Source organism: Mesoplodon bidens (genome assembly GCF_964165515.1).
Source record: "Mesoplodon bidens genome assembly, chromosome: 1".
Classification (NCBI taxonomy): Eukaryota; Metazoa; Chordata; class Mammalia; order Artiodactyla; family Ziphiidae; genus Mesoplodon; species Mesoplodon bidens.
This window is the reverse complement of record NC_138176.1, coordinates 149,495,770-149,519,782: the sequence shown is the minus strand read 5'-3', so window position 1 is coordinate 149,519,782 and position 24,013 is coordinate 149,495,770. Positions and strand designations below refer to the sequence as shown.

The 24,013-nt window shown below is 44.6% G+C and overlaps 1 protein-coding gene across 7 annotated transcripts in view; it reads left to right on the top strand.

The window, feature by feature from the left end:
- Nucleotides 1–24,013, top strand: part of TBC1D1 (TBC1 domain family member 1) — a 221,654-nt gene that overhangs the window by 140,219 nt on the left and 57,422 nt on the right. For 3 of the 7 annotated variants that reach the window (XM_081238167.1, XM_081238164.1, XM_081238169.1), the window contains 5 exons: nt 661–747; nt 4,691–4,971; nt 6,801–6,959; nt 7,816–7,935; nt 8,926–9,065. In XM_081238167.1, coding sequence (XP_081094293.1) covers nt 661–747; nt 4,691–4,971; nt 6,801–6,959; nt 7,816–7,935; nt 8,926–9,065 — 787 coding nt within the window. The remainder of the gene's footprint in view (nt 1–660; nt 748–4,690; nt 4,972–6,800; nt 6,960–7,815; nt 7,936–8,925; nt 9,066–24,013) is intronic. The other 4 variants (XM_081238168.1, XM_081238170.1, XM_081238165.1 and 1 more) reach the window with 3 other exon arrangements.

The window sequence follows — 24,013 nt, the reverse complement described above, 5'->3', positions numbered from 1 at the left end:
CTACCACACCTGCTCCCCCCGCCATGCCAACCCCAGCGTGAGTGTAAATATCTTGATGGCACTTCTAAGAAATAAAAGTTCTGTTTTCTCTCAAAGTTTCACACCTTTTTGGAGCTTGCAGTATCTTCTTATAGTTATCTTTTATTTCATGAAGCACTCCATTTGAAACATTATTTTTTGTTATAAATTTTATTTTGTATGAAGCTGTTTCTGAGAATTTCACAGCAGCCTTATAGATAATTAAAAGCAGTTCATTTACAAAACCAGAATTGGGGTGGGGCTGTCTTTGAGAACACCCAGACCGAGAGATTGTGGTTTATGTGTCATAGGCTGGCAGGTCATGACACTGTGTGACTCAGAGGGGGGACTCTGTTGTTGAGTGTGTGCACTTCAGTGCTTGCTTTTCTTCTAGACACTTTCTCTCTTCTGCCCATCATCCCTGCCAAATGACTAACCCACAAGGTGCTTTGGAACATTTAGTTTGGTTTAAAAAAAAAAAAAAAGACAGAAATATTGATTGTTTTCATGCACATATGTGCTCAGCAGGGTTTCCCAGTAGATGCATTTTTCCTGAACTTATTTAAATAGACCAGGTTGCTTCTAGCAGATGCCTTTGCAAAAGCCTCAGGGGTCATAATTCGACTGCTTTTCTTTCCATAGGGTAATAAAGCCAGAGGCCTCCAGGAGCACTCCGCCAGTCTGGATCTGGACAGCTCCATGTCTAGCACATTAAGTAACACCAGCAAAGTAAGCACATTTTTTTTATATGACACCCTGAAGAAACCAGCAAATGGGTCTTGCTCATCTCTGATATACCGGGCCTATCAAAAGAAACAAAAGAAGCCTCATAGCTCCAATCATGAAAAATTTGGTGCTTCCGGACTTCATAATGCAGGTGCAGGGCTGGTTGTGCAGTTCTACTCTAGCCAGAAAGTTGTACATACCAAAACAGAGGGCTATTCCATAAGCAAAGAGGTAAAAGCACGATTTCAGGCCACTGAGATCTAATTAATCACATGTGATCAATGGATTTCTTTCTTTAGTAGGTTTTCCAATGAAATCTAAATGATATATTAAAAATAATTTAAATTGGGAAAACCTCAAACGTGGGTTTACGAATTATGAGAAGTATGCAACTTAAATTCCTGAAACTTACTCTGTCCTCTGCCTGACTTTATGATTATAATGAAACATCACTATTTTTATAAATAAGCCTTACCCCTCGCGTCTGCCACCAAGCACAGCTTTGTGATAGTGAGCAAGCCAGCAGTTCTCTTTGGTAGCAGACCTGTCTCTGTGTCCTTGTTTTAATTTCTTGCTTTCTAAGCATATAAGCATACTTAAACCTAGTTAGTTCAACTTTTTAACCACCAGAAAAGTGGATTTCGGGTTTTGTGCTGGGGATGTCAGAGTGCCCTGGGATGGAAAGAGGGGGAGTTGTTGTGGAGGCCAGCTCCTTACCACAGGAATCAAAGTTCTTCTGCGCTTCCTCCTGGGCATGTGGCTTTCAAAGTTTTCAGACCATAACCAACAGTAATTTACACATTTAACATTGCAAACTAGTTCAGAAACACACATACCTACATGCTCACAGATAAAATGAAAATAAGATTTCACAAAATGATACTTACTGTCAACATGTGATACGTACTGGTATTTGCTATTGCTTTAAAAAGTTGTGGCAGACCACGGAATTGATATCACTGCCTACCAATGTGTTACAGCCTATATAGTTTGAGAAACACTGCCTCAGTTGAGTGCTTTCTCAATTTCTAAGGTGCATCTTTAATGGGATCTGGTTAAAATGCAGATTCTGATTCAGTAGGCCTGGGGTGATACCTGAAATGGCCAATTTCTGACAAGCTCCAAGGTGATGTTGATGCTGCTGGTCTGTGGACCCATTTAAGGGAGCAAGTCCCTAGACCCCAGTCTTCTGAATATGATTTTTTTGTTGTTGGAGGGGGGAGTCCGTGCTGTGTGGCTTGCGGGATCTTAGTTCCCTGACCAGGGATTGAACCCACGCCCTAGGCAGTGGAAGTGTGGAGTCCTAACCACTGGACCATCAGGGAATGCCCTGAATATGATCTTCTAAGTTAGAATCTAGTGGAATGTAGGGTCATCTGCCCTCCATCTCCTCCATACTGATTCTACCCACAATTCATTTGAAGTTTGGAAATGTTTGGGGTTTTTTTTGTTTGTTTGTTTGTTTGTTTTGTTTTTTGCGGTACGCGGGCCTCTCACTGTTGTGGCCTCTCCCGTTGCGGAGCACAGGCTCCGGACGCTCAGGCTCAGCGGCCATGGCTCACGGGCCCAGCAGCTCCGCAGCATGTGGGATCTTCCCAGACCGGGGCACGAACCCGCGTCCCCTACATCGGCAGGCGGACTCTCAACCACTGCGCCACCAGGGAAGCCCTTGGGTTTTTTTTTTATCTGCTGGATACAGATGAAAAAGACAGAGCTTCTTCTACCCTGCAGGAAGGAACTCATCTGGTAGGAGAGGCGACAGATATACCAGCATCGAGTAGAGCAGCTGTGAGCCTGAGTTCAAATAAGAGCCATGGTAGCTTAGCTGTCACAGGAGCAAGAGGAAGGGGAGCTATTTTTGGAAAGTGGAACCAGAGAAAGCTTGGAGAGGGGAGCAGTAATGCTTTTGATAAATCTTGGAGGAAGTATAGGAATTGCATCTGTGGAAGTGGACAGGGAAGAGGGCGTTCCAGATTAGTTCCAATAAAGGTGTTGTGAAGAAATTCATGTCACTCAAGTGACTTTTCCAGTAAGTCTTATTGCTTGTTTTTTTATTCTTCAAATCACAGATCTAGGAATATATACATGGTTTGAATTTCTAGGGTAATTCTAAGGGAAATGCAGCTTTTCAGAACCTATTTGTGTGTATTGTGTGTGTGACTATATGCATTTTTTTTTTTTGTGATACGCGGGCCTCTCACTGTTGTGGCCTCTCCCGTTGCGGAGCAAAGGCACTGGACGCGCAGGCTCAGCGGCCGTGGCTCACGAGCCTAGCCGCTCCATGGCATGTGGGATCCTCCCGGACCAGGGCACGAACCCGTGTCCCCTGCATCGGCAAGCGGACTCTCAACCACTGCGCCACCAGGGAAGCCCTATATGCACTTCTTTACATCGTTTTTTCATCCTGACGTTGAGAAACTGTTGTAAAAGTGTGCTTTTATGTAACTGGATCTCTACCAATAAATTGATCGTCTGGAGGCAAAGAAGCTGAACATCCAGTGGCCCTTTCAGGTGTTAGATGAAGCTAAGGGTTAGCTCTTCCACATAATTTGGAAAGACGTTAATGAGAGTTGAGATAAATAGGTTTGCGTGATGGAGATTGCTTGATGAATTGTCTTAAACACATTTTTAAATCCTTAAATTAAAAGAATCTTGGTAACTGTAGAGTCCTGAAGAATGAAAAATTTAAGTTACTGTTTAACATTTCATAATGTGTTGGTAATAAAGCTTTTTAAATCTAATTCCTACAAAATTAAGTGTATATAACCTTTCTCCTCAATAAACATAAATTTAATTTTTTAAAATTAAAATCCTTAAAACCTATCATCTAAGAGACACTCAACTGCAGGTCAAATGAACAGGTGGAATTTAGATTTTCCAGTCCACCGTTATTAGATGCATTCATTCCTTTTTGCTCTTTTCATGTTGATTTATTCATCCCTTCTAGTAATTTCAGCAGGGACAAGCTGGTACACTTCTTCTTATTATATTTATATATATACATATATTTAATATAGCAGGTTCTTATTAGTCATCAATTTTTTACACATCAGTTATTTTATATTTTTTGATTTGAGAAAAATACATTGGCCCTTACCACATCCTGGGCATGCAGTGCTAAGCATGAGTGGTGGTAGTTCATTCCTTTGAAAAAGTATGCATCTTGAGAGCCTACAATATTAAAATATTGTCATGATTCTCAACAAATGTTTGAGGTCCCACTCAGGAAATTCACTGAGTGCCTAATAAGACAATAACTTATATTTATATAACATTTAACAGCAGACAAGTCCTTTTAGTTGTATTATCTTGCTTAATTCTGAAACCTGGTGAGATAAATTTTCACTATACCCTTTTACAGATGAGGAAATTGAGGTGCAGAAAGAAGTTAAGTGATTTGCCCTGAATTTTGTCAATAAGTGCCTAGAGAGATTTTCCATATATAAGAATAATATAGGATGTAATTTATAGCACTCAAGATTACCAAGTTAAATCCAAACATTAGATCAGATTCAGAGAGAGCCATAAAATGTGGGTATCACACGTATGAACACACTTGGCCAAGATAAAGAACTTGATTTGTTTAAACTGTGCAGACAAGTTACGCGGCACTCGCTCTACTTGTTATAGGCAGTAGTAAAGAGCTCTCTTTTCTAGAAAGAGAACTATTTCAGCTTTGCTTAGGGCAGTTACTTGTTATAATTTACGTCCTTCACACTTGCACTTGGACAGTTTCCCCATTTGTCCTGCGCACTAACGTTTTGTCTCCAAGGAGCAGGCATTCAGTGGGCCTTTATCGCCTTATACTTTTGGTGGCCTCTAGATGGCACTGTGATCAGAAGATGTGCCTAGATTTTGAAATGTTTTCCTGCCGCTGGAATTAAGAGATGTGTAAATCCCACAAGTGCCTTGCCACGTGTCTGATCTGCTGTCTGTCTGCTGCCAGGAGCCGTCTGTGTGTGAAAAGGAGGCCTTGCCCATCTCTGAGAGCTCCTTCAGGCTCCTGGGCTCCTCGGATGACCTGTCCAGTGACTCAGAGAGCCACGCCGCGGAAGAGCCAGCCCTGCTGTCACCCCAGCAGGGCTTCAGGAGGCGCGCCAACACTCTGAGTCACGTCCCCGTGGAATGCCAGCAGCCTCTGCAGCAGGCACAGGGGTCTCCAGGGCTCTCGCAAAGGAAACTTGTGAGGTATCACTCAGTGAGCACAGAGACGCCTCATGAACGAAAGTAAGATTTGTTGAAAATGTAGATTTGTTGTATAAATGGCTGGGGCATATCTGTTACTAACCAGGTATGTGCATCCCAGGCATGTCTGTTGGGTGAAAAGAGAAACCTGAGTCAGGTTTCACTCTTGGCTTAAAAAGGTAAAACTCGAAGCAGTGTTCCTCCCGTCTTCCTCCCTTGGGAAATATGTAGTTGTAAGAGATACTTGTTACCTGTTCAAGTGCACGTTCGGTGAGGAAGCAGGTAAGATGAGCAGAAATGGCCCCTAAGATGCAGAATGGTCCCTCCCACAGTGAGAGGCAGCCCTGACCGTGAACTCTGCCGCTGGCCTGGAGAGAAGTAGTGAGTGAGCGGTCAGGTGAGTCTGCTCATTTGGAGGCCCTGGCTAGAGGCGCAGTGATGCCGGGGCCTCTGTCCTAGCTCTGTCCCAAGCCGGCCGTGACCCGGGCAAAGTTGCTTCACTTCACTGTATGACACAGTTGACACTGTATGACACAATAGGTGGTCTCTAAAATCTCCTCCAATGTGAGAGTTCTGGATTCTTCGAACAAGATTTACTAATTTTAATAATTGGGCTCTAGTGAGCAGTTGGGATTTCCTGGCTATAGAGCTGGGTAAGCAGTACAGTAGTAGAAGTTCTCCCGCTTCCTTCTGGGGTCCCTTGGCAACTAATTTGACTCCGAGTGTCAGAGACCATGAATGGACACAGAGCTATGTTTAAAAATCATTTTTAAAATATTTTAAAACTCTTCACCTTAGAAGGCTGAAGTAGGCCACACCTGTGTGCAGCTGCTGCCTGATTTTGGTGACAACAGAAGCCAGGACGTGTGTCTCAGTGCAGGCCCTGCACAGACGAGGGAGAGTCCAGACGGGGGTGGGTGTTGGAGGTGTTGCTGATGAAGCAGTGACGCGTGCTAGCAATCTCAGACGAGCTAGTAGAGCCGCTCAGCTCTGTTTTCCGTACGCCGTTGAAAATAGTTATGATGGTTCTTTGGAATTTGGCTGGATAATTGTGATCCCAAAGCAGGACATGCTTCAGAAGCTAATATTCAATTCTGTGATGTTTTGGAGACAAGCATAGTTTGTTTGAGGCTTTGTGGGTTCTTGTCATGTTTCTTAAAAGCCTGCGCGCACTCTCCTTTTATTCTGCCTCCCCACTGGCTCCCACCCCTCTTTTTCTGGCACTTCAGTGATAATGGAACTTTTCCTGTCTGGAGATTTCTAGTCCTCTTGCTAATAAGCCCACTGTTTCACACAAGCCAGAGGTGGCAGGAAATGAGAAGTCCCTGACAGTCCATTTCCCTTCTCCCCTAAGAATGCAGCTTCCTAAAGGGTCCTGCGGGGCGTGGGTGATGAGGGGGCGCGGTACTGTCCCCCCTCCTCCCCCGTCCCCCAGCATGCCTCTTTTGCTTTGCTCCCCCCTCATGAACTCTCTGCTCACTTATGCACAGGAAATGAGACTTGAACATTCAAGGCAGGTTATTGTTCATTTTGACGAGAGATGTATTTCTAAAACTCTGGATTTTGTTTTGCTTTCCTTTGCTTTTGTTTTAATTAAAAAAAAAATTTTCCCCCCGTCAGATCCTAAAAAAGGCGTAGAGGAAACGGGTCTCTTGCGCACATAGGCATGTGGGAAGTGATCAAGAGGGACCTTGCACGGTGCCCTCTTGACTGAGAGCTGCCTTTGCCAGCAGGAATTGGGGCGCAGAAGAGGAGAGCACCCTCTAACTGTGACAGTTCCTGTTTCCTCCGTGTGTCTTCTGCGTTTCCTGCGCGGTTCCGTCCCCGCCTTTTACTCTAACTCCCCTGCTTTCTCTCTAATTGCTATTTAGTGGGAATCGTCCACCTGTCGGCGAGTCTAAAGGTGGCTCAGGTCAGTCCTCAGCTGCTCCTCCACCTCGTCTTACCCCCTCCGCCTCCTCGCCCAATTTCTTTAAGTACCTCAAACATAACCCAAGTGGAGAACAGAGTGGCAATGCTGTGCCAAAGAGGTGAGCCACCTGCATGGCAAGTTCAGTGTTGTTCGTCTTCCCGGGATGCTCACGCAGAGAGAGTGTGCTGAATGTCCACACAAGGACCCCGGGGCCACCGCTTGTGTGTGTGTGTGTGCGTGTGTGTGTGTGTGTGTGCGCTTGTCTGGTTTTGGTTTTCCTATTTTCAGTCTATCATTTGAATCTACTTAATTTTACTGTTGATTAATTCCCTCAAAATTATTATGGAAACAGTCTTGATGGCAAATTATTTTTTATATACTTATTTTCACATTCCCCTGCCCTAGTGTACACACACACACACACACACACACACACACACACACATTAACAGCAATGTGCTTGATCATACACATTGCGATTTGTGCCATATCAGAAACTTCCTCATTAATTTTGGAAAATTATTTTTCTACTTTGGAAGGAAGGAGTCATTTTGGATGATGGACTGAATTTTTTATTGTTGTGGTTTTGTTTTTATTTTGGTCAGAACACTTAACATGAGATCTACCCGTCTTAACACATTTTTTGCACGTTCACGGTATTACTAACTATGGGTGGAGTGTTGTGACTGTAGGCACAGTGTTGCACAGCACATCTTTAGAATTTATTCATCTTGTGTAACTGGACTGATGTTTGTTAATTAGTTCATTGATTCCATTCATTTAAAATAATAGAATTTTATTGACTGAAAATGAAAGTTAAATCTCATTTGTAAACTATTTTTGATTTCTTACCCGCTTTAATTTTCTTAGCCTTAGAACTATAAAATGGTTTCTTCTGTTTTGAAGGTTATGTTTTATACTTTGTGTGTTTGTGTTTCTTTATCCTAAACTCTTTTTTTCAACCACACTCTCAGCATCTCCTACCGTAATGCCCTGCGGAAAAAACTTCATTCTTCTTCCTCTGTGCCAAATTTTCTAAAATTTCTGGCTCCTGTAGATGAAAATAACACCTCTGACTTTATGAACACAAAAAGGTAGAGTTTAATTTAGATATATCAAGTCTGGGTAGAAATGTTGATTGTTAGACATAGAGGGATTTTTCATCTGTACTTTTGCCATTTAAAAAATCATTTTCGCTAGATCTATTGTATCTTCTTTCTTATAATTTTTTCTTACTGATGATGTGATTTAAAAAAATGTGGAGTCAACCTGTTATCCAGTTTTGACTAGGATTAGTTTATTAATATATTGTTATTTTCAGCAAATTAAAGAAAGTCTTAACCGTTGTCTCGCTAAGTGATAGAAGTATTTTTGGATAATGAGCATATATGGCTGCCAGTAACTCAGTGAGCATGTTTGATCTCTAAGTTCAGATGATTGTTCAGTTGTTGGTATATATTCAGGTGTAAGTTACAAGGGGTTCCCCAAGTTGTCCTGTGAATAGAAAGGAAATTAGTGATTGTGTTTATGTATATTGAAAACTATACTTTATTTTGCAGTTTAAAACATACAGATGTTAAAACAGTCATTATTAGCACGTGACTGCATAATTATTGCCCTTGCTGGTTCTGTGTAATTTAACGTTTTTCTTTTTTGTGTGTGTGATGATCCTTGGAGACGCAGGCCTATGCTAAGAAAATCTCCCCTCACACAGACTAGGGGAGATTGTGGCCCGGGTGACAGCGCCCCCTTTAGGCCGTCTCTCTTTTCTGAAGTGGCACCAAGAGAGGCCCCATTGGAAGCCAAGATCCATGGAGTGTAGTTCTTAATATCTTTTACCATAAAAATAAATTAAGGACATGTAACCTGACTCTTTCCATTAAAAGCACCCTGTCAGAAAGCAGTCCTGTGGGAGTGTTGCCCCACTGCGAGTTTGATTTGATGCCTGTGATTATCTAGTTATGTTTGCTGGTACAAAGATAATTTATAATTTAGTGCTCTGTTTAAAAAACAACAAAAAGTCAAGCTAAAATATCTGCTTATATCTCCTCACCCATCATAAATCAATTGTCTTGTAATTTTAGGGACTTTGAGTCCAAAGCCAGCCATCTTGGTGACGCCAGCGGGACCCCCGTAAAGACACGGAGACACTCGTGGAGGCAGCAGATCTTCCTTCGAGTGGCCACCCCGCAGAAAGCCTGCGATTCTCCCGGCAGACACGAAGGTAAGGCCCACCCCCGACGTAAAGCTAGATCCTGGCTCGAGTTTCATCTGTAGCAAAAGCACATTTGGTGGAAGAAGAGGTGAAGTGAGATCTCAAGTCAAAATCATCCCCTGATTTTAAAGTTCCCTGGTTGAGAAGCTCAAATGGCAATGCCTATCACTGTTTCCAGCGGATCTGTTTTCCCTCTCTGCAACTGAAGTGTAGGTTTCCACCCTACCTCAGCATGGTGTGGTTTTAGAGGTACCTCTATCCCACTGGTCACACCTGTGATGATCTGTGCCTTGTCAGTTGCTGTCACTCAGTCTGGTGTCACAGGAGGACTCGCTCTCATCCTTCTTGTGTCCCTTAAAGAAATACAGGCAGACCTCAGAGATATTATGGGTTAGGGTTCCAGACCAGCACAATAAGAAGAATATTGCAATAAGGCGAATCACACAAATTTTGTCATTTCCCAGTGCACATAAAGTTATGTTTACCCTATAGTATAGACACTATAATGTAGTCTTTTAAGTGTGCAATAACATTATGTCTAAAAGAGACATACATACCTTACCTAAAAAAACCTTGATTGCTAAAAAATGCTAACCATCATCTGACAATTCAGGGTTGCCACAGACATTGTTTCTAAAAAATGCAGTGTCTGTGAAGTACAATAGAGCTAATAAGCACAATAAAACAAGGCATGCCTGTATAGGACATGCTAAAGTTTATCTTTAGGCCTTTGTATGTTGAGTTATAATGTAAAAGAGGAGTTTAAATGCAGTTCCTCTGAGTAAAATTAAGATTTTTCTCTGCCCAGTGATATAAACTTTCAACAGTAGATATTTATTTTCCTTAGTGTTCCTTAATCAGAAAACATTTTTTCCTTATAAAAGCACAGCAAAACAGACTTCCAAAGATTACTTGAATTCCTCAGATTGCAAGACTGCATGTAGTGGAGACTCACTCTTGTCTCTCGACACACTTCTTCATGTCTCTTAGGAAGCAGCCAAGGCTAACCCAAGAGTGTTCAGACTAGGTTCCGTGCAGCTGTCTTGGGGGAGGAGGTGCTGTTGGAGGAACCCTCCCTTCTTGCTCCCCTCCCCCCATTGTTGTTTCTTCTCTCTCCCTCCCCGCCTCTCTCCCCCAGAGTTCTTAATATTTGATTCGGATAATGAGTCCTCTGCCAAATTAAACAGGAGTCTGGTTTGGGCTCAGCTCGCTTTGTGATACAAATCATAGAACTTCATTTGTACTTAGTTCCTTTGGTTATAAAATGGTTACAGTAGTGTTGGCTCTTCACATCTCATGGAAATACATTAAATGATAAATGTGAAAGTGCTTTGAAAACCTAAAGACATATCACGTGTCAAGTGGTAACACTTTTGTTACCGTTATTGCGTTTGGAGCAGTGGTGTGTTTAGCTTCCTGTACCGATGTTCCCTAGCAGGAGCAACGTAAAGGAGCGCTGGATTTATTCATTCAGTGTGATTAAAAGATTTTTTTTTAGTAAATTGAGTTATTTCAGTTTGTATCATTTTAGACACTTTTGTTTTAAAGATTTCATTTTCATGTTGTAGATTGCCTACTAATGTCCAACAGCCAGATTGTGTAACCTAGTTCCCTCCTTTTTGAACTTGTAAAATTCTAAGCCAAAGGGGTTGCTGCGGTAGTGGCTGTAGAAAACAGCAGGCTCGTAAAATGCACAGCTCCCTGTTGGAGCTCTGGCCTCTGAGGAAATGGATGGTGTCTACAGGCCCCACCCTGGTGCCACTCTTTTCCCATACTTCCTGGAAGTACGGTGAGTTTTTAGACGGGACCCGCACTGGTATCTCCTGGTCAGCGTCTGGGGGACCTGAGTCAGAAGATTAGTTGGTGCTGTCAAATGCTCGATTCTCTGGAGACCCCCCAAGATAAAATGGGCAAGGAGATGGCGCCATGGGCTGCGTGAGACAATGTGATCTTGTGTCACCCCAGGAGGTAGAGAGGGAATGGGGAAGAATGCCATAGTTTGTGTCTGAATTCTCTTTTTGAAACTTAAGCAGGAAACTTCTCTTTTTAATTGGTTTAGTCTGGGAATATTGTAAGAAATGGATATTTAACTCCAAGTTGCATTGTTATTGGTAATGTTTGCTGTGGACAGGGTTCTTTGGTGAATCCTGGGCCCTCGGACCCAGCTGGGCAGAAGTTTGCAGGGAATGAGATGGAATAAGTTGTTATTGCCCAGAGGTCAGAGTGCTGAGCAGGTCTGTCCAGTACCCTGTGGGCCGGGCGGCATGGTCTCCAGGGAACTGGGAACCCAGGACTTGGTGGGTCCATCTCCCCTGCCGGAAATGGTACTAAAAGTAGTGCCCCAATGTCTGCCTGACAGGCCCCCCAGGATCATCTGCTTGCTTGTAGGAAAGCAGAGAGCTGACCTCTTCGTCATGGTCTAAGGTGGTCATGAAGATGAACTTAGGGAAAGAATTTAGAGCTCATTCAGGGAAACCTCCTCTGACAGCAGGAGCGGAGTGCCTGCATCCAAATCCCAGCTTTTCCCCTTAGGAGCTGTGATCTGGAACCAGCTGTCTAATTTCTCACCTATGATATAGGATTAATTATGCCTCTTGCCACACTGATTGAGATAGGGCAGCGTGATGTTTTTATTGGCATTTTATTTAAGAATTGAAGAATTCACAAGATTAGAAAGACTTATCAGTGGTGCACACGTTTCTGGTATCAAGTCACCTTCCCCATGTGGAAGTCCTTCTGGTGCTCCTGCTGGAAGCTTCTGTGGCCTCGGCCCCTCTGCAGGGGGTTGCCATGGAGCTGCTGGCCCGTGCCATCCTGCCGCTGGAGCCCCGGAGGAGCTGCTATGCTGATCGGCCGGGGTTTTGATTCTCTGGCGGCCAGTATGAGTCATGGCCATGCCATTCCATGGCCATGCCTGGAATGCTCTTCCACTGATATAACCATGACTAAGTCCCTCACCTGCTTCAGATTATTGCTGAAAATCACCTTTTCACTGAAGCTGCACTGGCCACTCTATTTCAAGTGGCACCCCACCCCATCAGACATTCCTAATCTTATCCTGATTTTTCCCATAGCATTTATCTCTTTGAAACATACTCTAGTTATTTACTTATTCATTATCTCTATCACCAGGTTCCCCAGTCCACAGGTTATGTGACTTTTAAGGGAAGGCAAGTAAGTTGCTCAGATTCTTACAAGCTTAATATTTGGTCCTTAGTGATTTCTCAACTCCCTCCTCCTTCCTCTTCTTCCTGCTTATGTCCTTTCTGCTCTTACTTAAGAAATGCTGCCTGAATTTTTAAATTATGTGGTAGGTACTCTGCATATGAAAGAGAGAGGTAAGAGAAAATAAAAGCATTTACAACTCTGAATTGGTATAATAATAACAACTTATCATGCCCTTTTTTTTGCCAAGAGCTTTTACACGAGTTATCTCCTTTAATCCCCAGTCAACCTTAAGAAGGTCGACATTTTTTTTTTTTTTTTTTTTTTTGCGGTACACGGCCCTCTCAGTGTTGTGGCCTCTCCCATTGCGGAGCACAGGCTCCGGACGTGCAGGCTCAGCGGCCATGGCTCATGGGCCCGGCCGCTCCGTGGCATGTGGGATATTCCCAGACCGGGGCACGAACCCATGTCCCCTGCATCGGCAGGCGGACTCTCAACCACTGCGCCACCAGGGAAGCCCCGAAGGTCGACATTTTTATTACACCAGTTTCACAGATGAGGGAGCAGAGGCTTGGAGTGGCTGAAGTCACTTTCCCCAAACCACAGAGCTGGTCGGCAGGACCAGAGGTCATGGGTCTGTGCCCCGTAGTTCCTGGTGAACTGCACATAGGCCCTGCGGGCCTGCTCCCTCCTCTGGAGCCTCCCTGTGCCGGGCGTTTGTTCTCAGTCTGTTCCTGTGTCCCCTTGCCAGCCAGGCAGCAACACGTTTCAGAGCATTTTAACACGTGGACTTGCCTTCAGTTAATCGTACCCCTCCCTGCATGTTAGCACTGGGACTGGAGTGTGCCGGGGAGGGAGGTTGATTTCTTAACATCTGTCTAAATTTTCTCCTCCCAAATCAGACATCTTCATTCTCTGCCGCTGTTTGCTTCCCATCCTTAGGGCGCAGGGAGCAGCACCTTCCACTGTGGTCTGGGACCACTTGGACCAACATGCTTTCTGCGTGTTCCCCTCCAGCTGTGAGACCTCCAGATCCTCAGGCAGCTGAGGGTCCCAGAGGTCCCTGCGTCAGCCAGGCTGTCCCAGGCAGAGAGTGTGCTGCTAGAGGCGCCTCTAGGGCCTCTTTGCGGCTGTGCCTCAGGGGTGGGACCCATGGGCGGCCCAGGTGTCTGCAGCCGGTGGCATGAGGGACTTAAACGTCTACTTGTAAGGAACACTTTAGCAGTTCCTTTAAAAGTTTAAGGAACTTTAAAAATGTTCCAGGTACTCAGAGTGGCTCTTTGTGACTATTTTGCATTTGTATTCTGGCACTGCAAACTTCAGTGAAACGGGTCTAACCTTTCTTCAAGGTAAAAAAAGTGAGACAGGGATATTTGCACTGTCCCATCCATTTCATCCTCTTTGGAAAAAACTAATAAAGGAAACTAGAAATTTAAAAACCATGGTGTTCGCAGAGCTGTAAGGATACAAGGGAAGGAGAAATAGAATTTTCTGTAATTTGGGGGTTCTGGTTTTCATAGATGGGTTAAATTCTAGAGAGAAACGTGTTAGTGAGTAGGGAGTGTGACTCCAATTAGATATAGTGTGAAAGAGAGGAAAGTCCAAAGCCAGGCAATGTGGACAGAAATGGAGAGATTAGACTGCGCAGATACTGTCTCAAAGTCAGCTTGTCTCTTCCTCAGGGGTGTGTGGCTTTCTCTGTGCACAATTCCTGTGAAATAATTGAGCTGTAAGAATCTGAATTTCATGTTTTGGAGACCTAACTGGTAGGCAGTTAATTTCCATTTAGAAATTTACTTAGAAATGTTTAGGAGAACAAGCGCAAACATTCCCAAATCCCAGGCTGTTTTGTTTGTTTGTTTGTTTGTTTTAACTCAACAGAGACTAGTTGGCCTCTTCTAGGGATTCCCACTTGAAGTTAGTTTACCAGAGTCTAGCAGGGTGGTTTCCATTGTGACCCTTGGAGAAAGGCGGGTGTCTGCTTCTCAGCTGGTAGGTCAGCATCACCGCATCACTGGGGAACTCTGTGATCAATAGGGCAACCACCAGTTTGTGCTTGGAGACTTGGCAAGGCAAGTTTGTTTTTGTGATAAAACAAGCATAAGTAGATCGTAAAGTAGAATACTAAGAGTTGCATGGTGGTTTAAGTTTAAAGCAGCGTCTTCAGTGATGCTTTAAGTTTGTGGCCACTTATGACCGGTGCCCCAGAAACCCCAGGGAAAGGCATTCTCTCTCCTTTGTGTCACCGGTTCTTTGGGTGAAAGGTTGGTGAGAGACTGTGTGAAAGGTACGTACTTGGTGAACTATAAACTCGACAGAGGGTGGTGTTATGGGGGTTCAGTTAAATCTGTCACAGGGCAGAGTCCTGAAGGTCGGGTGTGTTTGAGACTGCATTTGTAGAGCGGGCTGCGGGCAGATGTTATTGTTCCTGATAACCGCCCTTTGTCATTTTCAAGCCTTCCCACGGTTGATCCCCACCACAGGCCTGCTCTGAAGGTAAAGGCAGTAGAGGTACACTCATCCGTCAGATGGAGAGTGAACACACCTGTAGATTAAATGGCTTTCTCCGGATCCTGATCTAGAGCAGCACTTCACAAACTGCTGTGTGCTCAGAGTCCTCTGGCAACCTTGGTAAAGGCAGATTCTGGTGCTGTGGGTCTGGGTGGGTCCAGGTGGTCTCCGTTTCTGAAAAGCTCCCCAGTGATGCTGGTGATACTGGTCCACTGTGAGTGGCAAGGGCTTAGAATGAGTGACCATAGTCCATCCAGCCCAGACCATCGAGTCCTAGGTTTAGGACTCCTGTGTGTCTCTCTGCTGTTGTAGATAACCTAAGGCGTCACCCGTGTGTGTCACACCTCAAATAAATCTGGGTCATCAGTGACAGTTTTTGAGAGGATTTGTGCTGCCTGGAGAAGCAAAGAGTTGGTCTGGTGGGGAAAATGCAGTGATACAAAACACATGGCAATAGGGATAAAGAAGAATCTGACAATGTGCCAAGTGAAACCAAACATCTGGCCTCTGCCTCGTTCCTGCCGCTTTATTTTTTAGGGAAGCTTTGTCTCCTGGGTGGCAGCGGGGCACAGAGAGTGTGCAGGTGTTTGTTTTCTTAGCTGTAGGCTCAGACCTAATTGTCAGGCCTGCAAAAAATGCTGAAAATCAACTTCTGACTTAGATGTTTGGTAGTAGAAATACTCCACAGTTTTTCTTCATCGTGTTTCTTAGAAAAAATAATTCTCTGTTGTTAAGAAATAATTTTTTAGGTAACTCCCAACTGTGGAATGGGGCAAGATTCTTTTACTTACCTCTGTGCCAAGGAACAATTTTAGTCTTGGTCTAATGCCTTTCATTTAAGCATTTCAGATTACGTTGTGCATTTACCGATTTCGCCAACAATAGAAGCATTCAGGCTTTACATGTCTTGTTTAAAAAAGGAAAACCCATCTAATATAGATAAGATTTATTGATTTGAAACCCATTGTATAAGTAAATAGTCCACTGAAACTAAAGTTCAAAGGGTTTTTGTGTTGAGTATAGCTGTGTCAATATGCCTAATTTATGATACAGTTAAGTCGATTGGATTAGATATTAGATGTAAATAGTAATGGCAAAACCAAGGAATATAGCCTGAATCTTTATGACTATTTTATATTATTGTGAAAAATGTAGAAACTGCTGTGTGACTATGATTTATTTGTATTGTTCATGGCCAAATTTTCAAAAATTTATATACCATTGGGAAATTTTAATGGATGGTATAAGCAGAATAACTGCAAGTGGGACTTTACTGGAACCTGTAAGCATCACAGTGACATCTGTATGACCCTTTGTTTTGATCCCTGGTTCTCAGCATTCACTGTGTATCCGTCACGTGGGGAGACTTATAATATGGGCTGCACCTGCCCCTCTGCTCTCACTGTGTCAGGAGGGTGGGGATGGGCCTGCGCTTGAACTCTTCTTTCTTTTTAAACCCACCCAAAGCATTCTGATTGTGACCCTGAGTGAAACTGCTGGTTTAGTTAGATGTCAGAGGGTGACTTGAGGCACTGTCACCACTTGGTGGCAGTGTTGCTCCCTGTGTCTTGATCGGCCTCCTTTCTTTTTCCAATCCCAGAAAAGTGTGCTTTCTTTTTTTCCCCTTGTTTTTGGTTTTGGTCTTCTTTTGGTTATAGTATGTACCTTCCTCGCTCATTTGCAACTTAATTGAATGGGGAGATCTACCTTCTGAAATCAGGATGTTCTTCTTTCTTTTTCTACAAGGTTTTAGGGAGTGGGCAAAATAAGGAAGAAAAAAATGGTCTCTGATTGCCAAATACGTGACTTTTTAAGATTGTTCTTAACTTATGTTCCATATAACTTTGCTTTTCTGTGGCCAAGAAAGACCAGGTTCAAGATAAAGTATTGCAAGCCAGGGATTGATTGTTCGTGGATTTCAGTAGTTTGAAGCTACTAGCTTTTTCTCCCTTATTGTGTGTGCTTCTTGGCACGTCATTACAGATGGGGAAGCCACAGTGAATGGCAAGATTCTACCTCAGTTTGCTGTTTGTGTGCCTGGTAACAGTTGTAAGTTAGCGTTGATTGAGCCTTTCCTAATTAACCATTGGCATTTAAGCAGTCAGTCCTTACGCTTTGTGCAGAGGCTGGGCTCAAGGGTTGATGGTGATACAGAGACGAAATTTTAACCTCTGCTGTTGGTAGGAAGGCTGCAGGGGCTGAGGGCCAAGAGCTTGGGCACTGGAGGTTCTGGAGCCCAAAGGCCTGGGTGTGAATCCTGCTTACGGCACCCTGGCTGGCAGGGAATTCCTCCTTAGGGCTCATCTAACTCCAGAGCCTGTGCGCCTGCCTGCAGGATTAGAGTCCAAAGTCGAAGATCTAGATTTGTCACCCTTGAACTGTAATCTGTAGAGACTGGGGCAAGCCACTGAAGTTTGTAAAGCAAAGAAATGAATGGTAGGTGATTTGAAACTATTCTCAGGGGGATAGAATCTGTAGACATATCTGAACTTGAAGCAGTCTCAAAATCGGGGCAGGACTAGGGTGAGGCAAGCAGGCACCCTGAGTGCAAAATTTAAGGAGGCACTCAACTTTTAGGGCCCTGCAAGTATGGACCCTTCACATACATGGCCCTGAGAATGATGTTACCCTACAGCCTGGACCGCACTGCCAGGGGAGTGTAGATTAACTCAAAGGGGGCGTCCTTGGCAGGAAGCTCGTGTTTTGTTTTAAAAAACAGCTTTATTGAGCTGAAATTCACGTATTATACAATTCACCCGTTTAAAGTATACAGTGTATTTTTCTGTATTTACACGGTTATGGAACCATAACCACAATCTAATTTTAAAATATTTTTGTCCCCCAGAAAGAAACCCATAGCTGTCACTTCCCAAAACCAACCCCCCTCCCCCCAAACCCTAGACAACCACTAATCATCTTTCTGTCTCTATAGATTTGCCTATTCTGGACATTTTATATAAACGCAATCATGCGATATGTGGTTCCATGAGTGGGGCTGCTTTCGCTTAGCCTAATGTTTTCAAGGTTCATCGTGTTGTAGCGCGTATCCGTGCTTCATTCCTTTTTATGGTCAATCAATACTCCATTGTATGGATAGACCTCAAATATAGTCATTTACCAGTCGATGGATATTTGGGTTGTTTCCACCTCTTGGCCATTTCTGAATAGTGCTGCTGCGAACTTTCATTTACACGGTTTTGTGTGGTCGTGTGCTAAGAAAGGGTTTTAAGGGTGAGTGTGGAACCTCGTTCTCTGGGGGGCTTTGAGTTGCCACCCGTGATTCTGCCCATGCGGACGGTTAGGCCAGTGGGGGTGGGTGAGCCTCCCTGCTGCTGGCCGTGTTTGCCTTTCTTCCCCTCTAGGCTGAGAAGGCGAGTGCGGGGGATTTTGGTGTTCCCCCCAGAAGCTCCTGGGAAGGCAAGGGGTGGGGAACCTTCGTCAGGGCTTCCACAGCTCTCCCATTCTGGGAGGCAGGGGAGATAGTCCCAGGGCCGCAGGTTAGTGGCACTGGTCCAGGGCTACATTTCTTTCAGCTGTTCTCAAAACTGTGTGCCCAGAATCCCCTGGAGAACTTGTGGAAACACAGATTGCTGTTCTTCATCCCTAAAGTTTCCGATTCTGAATTCTTGGTGGAGCCTGAGAATGTGCAGTGCTTACAAGTTCCCAGGTGATGCTGACCCTGCAGATTTGGGGACCACACTTTGAGGTCCTCTGAATTTCTTAAGCTGATGGGCAAGGAAGGGTATGTCCTATTCTGATTTAAACTCCAGACAAAAAAGCCCTGAGTGGTTGTTAGTTAAATAAAAAAGGTTGAAAATTAGAAATGTATTTTATGGCAGATTATGAAACAGCCAACAAATTCTATCTTCTTTGCAGTAAAACTAACTGAACATTAATAATAGCCATTGTCATTATCCTTATCATGTATTGAGCATTTTGTGTTTGCACTTTCACACAGTTAGCTGATAATCCTCACATCAACTCCATGCAGTTGGTACTGTGCCCGTTATTTTGGGGAGGAGGCTAGAAGTATTGAATAACGTGCCCATAGTTATTCACAGTTATCCCACGGCACTTAGTTCACACAGTTACTTTTCCAGTCAGGTCAGTTCTGCTCTAGATCCAGCATCTTAATCACAGTAATGAGCTGTTGACAGTTTTAGGAATAAATTATCGGGAGTTTTGACTGGTTTACTCACTTAAGTTAGTGTTTATGTGGTGATAAGCTGCGTTAGAGTGAAAAAACAATTCTTACTTTGGAAGTGTTCCAGAATTAAATGTTAACTCCTAATATAGCACATGTTTGAGGCATTATTTACTGGTAATTCTAATTTTTTAAAAACAGAATTAGAATCTTCCTAGTTGAATGGTTTCTGTTAAATTCATTCATTTAAATGAAAAATGTACTGTGCCTCCTGGAGGGGCAAGGCCGGGCGTTGCATCGGATGTGAGCAAGCGGCCCCAGAATTACAGCTGCTGGCACACTCAGAGCCCTCGTGGTTTTGTAAAATCCGTAGATAAAGCAAAGGGACACATTAAACTGCTTTCTGAATGGATGTTTTTCCAAGTAAATGTGTTTTATCACTTTCATATAAATGAAAATATTTGCAGAATGGGTACTAACAAGATTTTAAACATCATTTACCAAAGTAGGAATAATGTGATTATGGTCTTATACAATTCTGAAAATAACTTGTAGTCCCAAGTATGCATTTTATACCAGAGAGAATAATGGGTTTTCCACAGTAAGTTTAAGTATTGTGCTTCATTTCCTCTCCCTCTCCAGGTGTGTTAGCTTGAGAACTTTTTTTTTATATAAATTTATTTATTTTATTTATTTATTTTTGGCTGTGTTGGGTCTTTGTTGCTGTGAGAGGGCTTTCTCTGGTTGTGGTGAGCGGGACTACTCTTCGTTGCGGTGCGCGGGCTTCTCACGGCGGTGGCTTCTCTTGTTGCGGAGCACGGGCTCTAGGCACGTGGGCTTCAGTAGTTGTGACACGTGGGCTCAGTAGTTGTGGCACACGGGCTCTAGAGCACAGGCTCAGTAGTTGTGGCATGCAGGCTCAGTAGTTGTGGCTCACGGGCTCTAGAGCGCAGGCTCAGTAGTTGTGGCGCACGGGCCTAGTTGCTCTGCAGCATGTGGGATCTTCCCAGACCAGGGATCAAACCCGTGTCCCCTGCACTGGCAGGTGGATTCTCAATCACTGCACCACCAGGGCAGCCCCGCTTGAGAACTTTTGATTCAGGACAGCTCTGGCGATGAGAGGTTACAACCTTACTTCTGTGGTTTGGTTTTTGGAATTGTCTTTTGCGGCAGCATCTTCCCCAGTTGCCAAGGCGAGGTTTTTCTTTTTTCCTGTTAGCAGCAGCCTTGTCTTCCCAAGCCTTGTGTTGGGGGCGGGATATAGAAAACAGTGGGCTTTTTCTGCCCTGCAAGGCTCATTAGATTGTGGGGCTTAGATTAGAGGCCATAGGGGGGGATACCTGCCTTAACAAAGGGGTATTTCTTCTATCTCTGCGAAATGGCTAGTGTCGTTTGAGTTCATCATTCTGCCTGAGAGAAATCTGTGCACCACATCCTGGAAGTTTTCTTCCATTGTCCTTAACGCTCCTGTCTCAGTCACACCTGGTCTATGTCCCAGCGTACAGCAGGCTACATACCGTTAGACCAGATGTTCTACCAGCACATGGCAAAGTCACCGGGTTTCCATTCATTTGCCTAATTTCCTCTGTGCGGCCCCTTCCACCTTTTTCAGCCCCTCACTTCCAGGTACCAGATTTTTGACATCATTTAGAGATTGTGTCTGACTGAATGTACTGGAAATCCTGCCACACTGGTGTAACCGGAGAGGGATTAGTTTTTGTCACATAACAAGAAGTCTGGATGATGATAAGGCAAGGTCATTCACTGGCCCCATGATGTTCCCAGTGAGCTGGGGTCCTTTTTACTTTTCTGTTTCATCCTCTTGGATGCTTCCTGGTCACAACATGGCTGCTTCACCTTCAGCTTCCCCTTCAGCTCTGAGCAGAATGACGGAGGAAGCAACAAGGAGTGGGGGGCGGGGGTGGGTGGGTGACCCCTCTACATCAAGAGAGCGAACTGTTGCAAGAAGTCCCTAGACGAGCATTACTTGTGTCTCATCATCCGAAACTCTGTCACCTGGTCACTCATGGCTGTAGGGAGGCTGGGCGACACTGTTTCTTGGCTGAGCACACGGCCACCTTGTACGAGGGGCGCCCAGCCGTGGGGATGAAGGGGAGAGTGGACGTGGGGCGGGGCCCAGGGGCTGCAGCCCTGCCCAGGCAGAGTGTCTCTCCGCCCCTGTGCTGCTTCCCTGTGCCCAGAAAGCTCCTCCCCTCTACACCCAGCCCAGCACACTCTAACACTGACAGACTCCTTATCTTTCAGCCCACTTCCCTGTCATTTCTTCCTCCTTTTTCTCGGGCGTGGTCAGCCTCTCCATTCCCGATGTTCCTTAGGGTTTTCATTTGTCCCTGTTGGACCGCTGGTGCTTTGTCTTGCGGTTCTTTGTCCTGACCTTCAGACCCGTACCGTCTAACATGGTAGCCACTAGCTACCTAGAGCTGTTTAAACTCAAATGTGAAAATTTAGTTCCACGCCCTGGACTCATTTCGGGTGCTCAAGAGCCATGTGTGGCTGTTTGGCTACGTGTTGGAGAGCACAGCTCTGGGCCATTCCCCTCATTCATGTTCTCCTGGACACGCTGCTCTGGGTGGTGCGCTCTCTGAGGTCCCCCTTCGTCCTGACTCGACTCAGGATCACAAGCACAGCACATTGCAGGTGGCGTTTGTGCTGTGTTCCCTCCTAACCGAAGTGGTGGACTTTGGGCAGAGGCAAGGTATTCTGTGACCCACCCGGCTTCTAAAGTGATCGCTACTGGATATGTACAAGGTGGGTCCACTGCTTTCGAGGAATCCTAAAAGTAACTGGGAGCTTTGAAAGTTATCTGTTCCACATTCCTTGTTTTACAGATGAAGAAACTGAAGCTCAGAGAGAGAAAGGGACCCACTTAAGGTCAAACAGGTGGTCAGTGGTAGAATGAACTAGAATTGTGGTTCTCTTTCCATTAAACCAGACCTGATTGAGTATCACCAACCTGTTTGTTTTCCCTAATTAAGTTCTATTCTTGCTTATTCAGCCAGTTTCCAGCTTCTTGAGAGAGGAAGTTGTTTCTTGCTCTTGGCTGTCCTCAGATGCCCACCGCATATAGGCAGTGCTCAGAGGATGCTCAGGAGACAGATGAGCACAAGCCTTCCTTAGTCAGTCAATGATCACTTAGTTGCAGGAATCAGAATATGACTCAAGCAGGCTTAATCAGAAGGAGGCTCATAAAATTCAAGATAAGAGCAAGAGTCAGGAGCTGGGACGTTGTCAGAAACCCAGGAAGTCTCTCTGGCTCCCTCGCTTTTGTATCCTGTAGTTTTTCTTTTTTCTTTTTTTTCCCGGTCTCCTCTTCCTCGTGCACACCAGCCTTCCCAGCTTGCTCATCATTGTATGGGGTCTGCAAGCCACCGGGTCCGTATGATCTTTTAGCTCCAGAGGCATCCAGTTACTTGTACCTGACTGCCGGGTTTTTGGGAGCTGATTGGCCCAAGTCATGGTAGCTCATCCAGGGAGGGATGGGAGAAGCGTGGTACCAGCATGGCAGTGGGGACCCACCCAAGGTATTATCTGGGCTGTGAGGAGGAAAGGAGCAGGGCCAGTGCTGGGAAGAGAGGGCATAGCCTCCGGCCACCACAAGTCAGTGTGTTCTCGTTACGTATATTGCTGACCCACCAGAGGCAGAACCAGGAGAGTGAAAGTAACCGGAGCTCACAAGCTTTTTAACAGTTGGTGGTTATCCAAAAATAGGTGAAAATGTGTGTGGGCAAGTATGTATGTAAATTTCTTATTACCAGGAGTACTTGGATAGAAGCTGAGTGACCTGTTAAAGATTCCTCTGCTGGGAATGAAGCTCGATTGATATATTTACCCAGTAACAAGAATTTGGAATTCTTAGAGCAAATAGATGTCACGCAGCTCAGCAGCCAGAGGTGGTCAAGATCCCTGGAGGAGGAAAGGCTGGCCACTCTGGGCTTCCTGTGGACCTAGGGCACAGCCGTGTGTGGGTGTGAGCTGGCCTTGGGGCCCTCTCACACGCCTGTGTCTGCTTTGCTCTTGCCCGACCGCTGCACGCGCTGGGAGCCCATTTCCGAAACCCATTTCCAGCTCCGTGAGTCAGGGACACTGTCTTGTTATGGTTCTGCGACCTGGCACAGGGCTTGGTTTATAGATGGCGCTTGGTTTCTGTTGGAGGCGGGGGTATATGATTTTGGAATATTAACCAAACATGGGTATTCTATTGTTAACTACTCGGACTGTACTGTGTAAAGAATAACATATACCTGGAAAAAAATACAGAGAAAACATATTCTACAGAAGTTTTGATAAGTTGTAGTCAGAGGTGGTATTTTCCTGTTTCTCTTTTTCAGTTTTACAGTGTAGTTATATTTTGACAGTAGGAAAAACTATTTTTCATTAAGAAACATTCAATACATGTTTAGGCTTATGGAGGTTAAAATGGAAGCACATTTCTGTCACAAGTCATGATGCTACCAGGTATTCAGATTTATTGGAAATGAACCCAATTGTAAAATCACTTCTCTTTTGTGAGCTTAAACTACAGGTATTCACTTGGTGATTCCCGCTTTTTCTGTTGAATTATTAAACTTGGCGTGACCAGTAATTTGAGCTGCGCAAATGACATCCTTAGTTTGCAGAAATCAAGCCTAAAGGTTAGAGATACACGGTCTTCGTTTGAAGGGTTCTTCTCCTTGGCCTCCCCGCCACTGCTGTTACCTGTCTCAAAAACCTTCGCTCCCAAGGGCCACTTACCACCTGCTTACCTGCATCGGGAAAGAGCCTCAGAGGTCCCAAAGCACTTTGTTGCCTAATGCTTATTGAGAGTCCAAATTTCTCTGGTTCCAGCAGAAATAAGATTTCAGGATGTTGATAGTTTCAGAGAATAGTTTGGGAAGTGATTTAATAAAAAAAATTTTTAAAAAGTTAAATTAGGAAATATAAAAGCCCATGGAACCCTTTTCTCTATTTCTGATAGCTTAAAAGATACCATGTTGGGGACTTCCCTGGTGGTCCAGTGGTAAAGAATCTGCCTTCCAATGCAGGGGATGCAGGTTTGATCCCTGGTCAGGGAACTAAGATTCCCACACGCCGTGGGGCAACTAAGCCTGCGCGCCACAACTACTGAGCTCACGCGCCT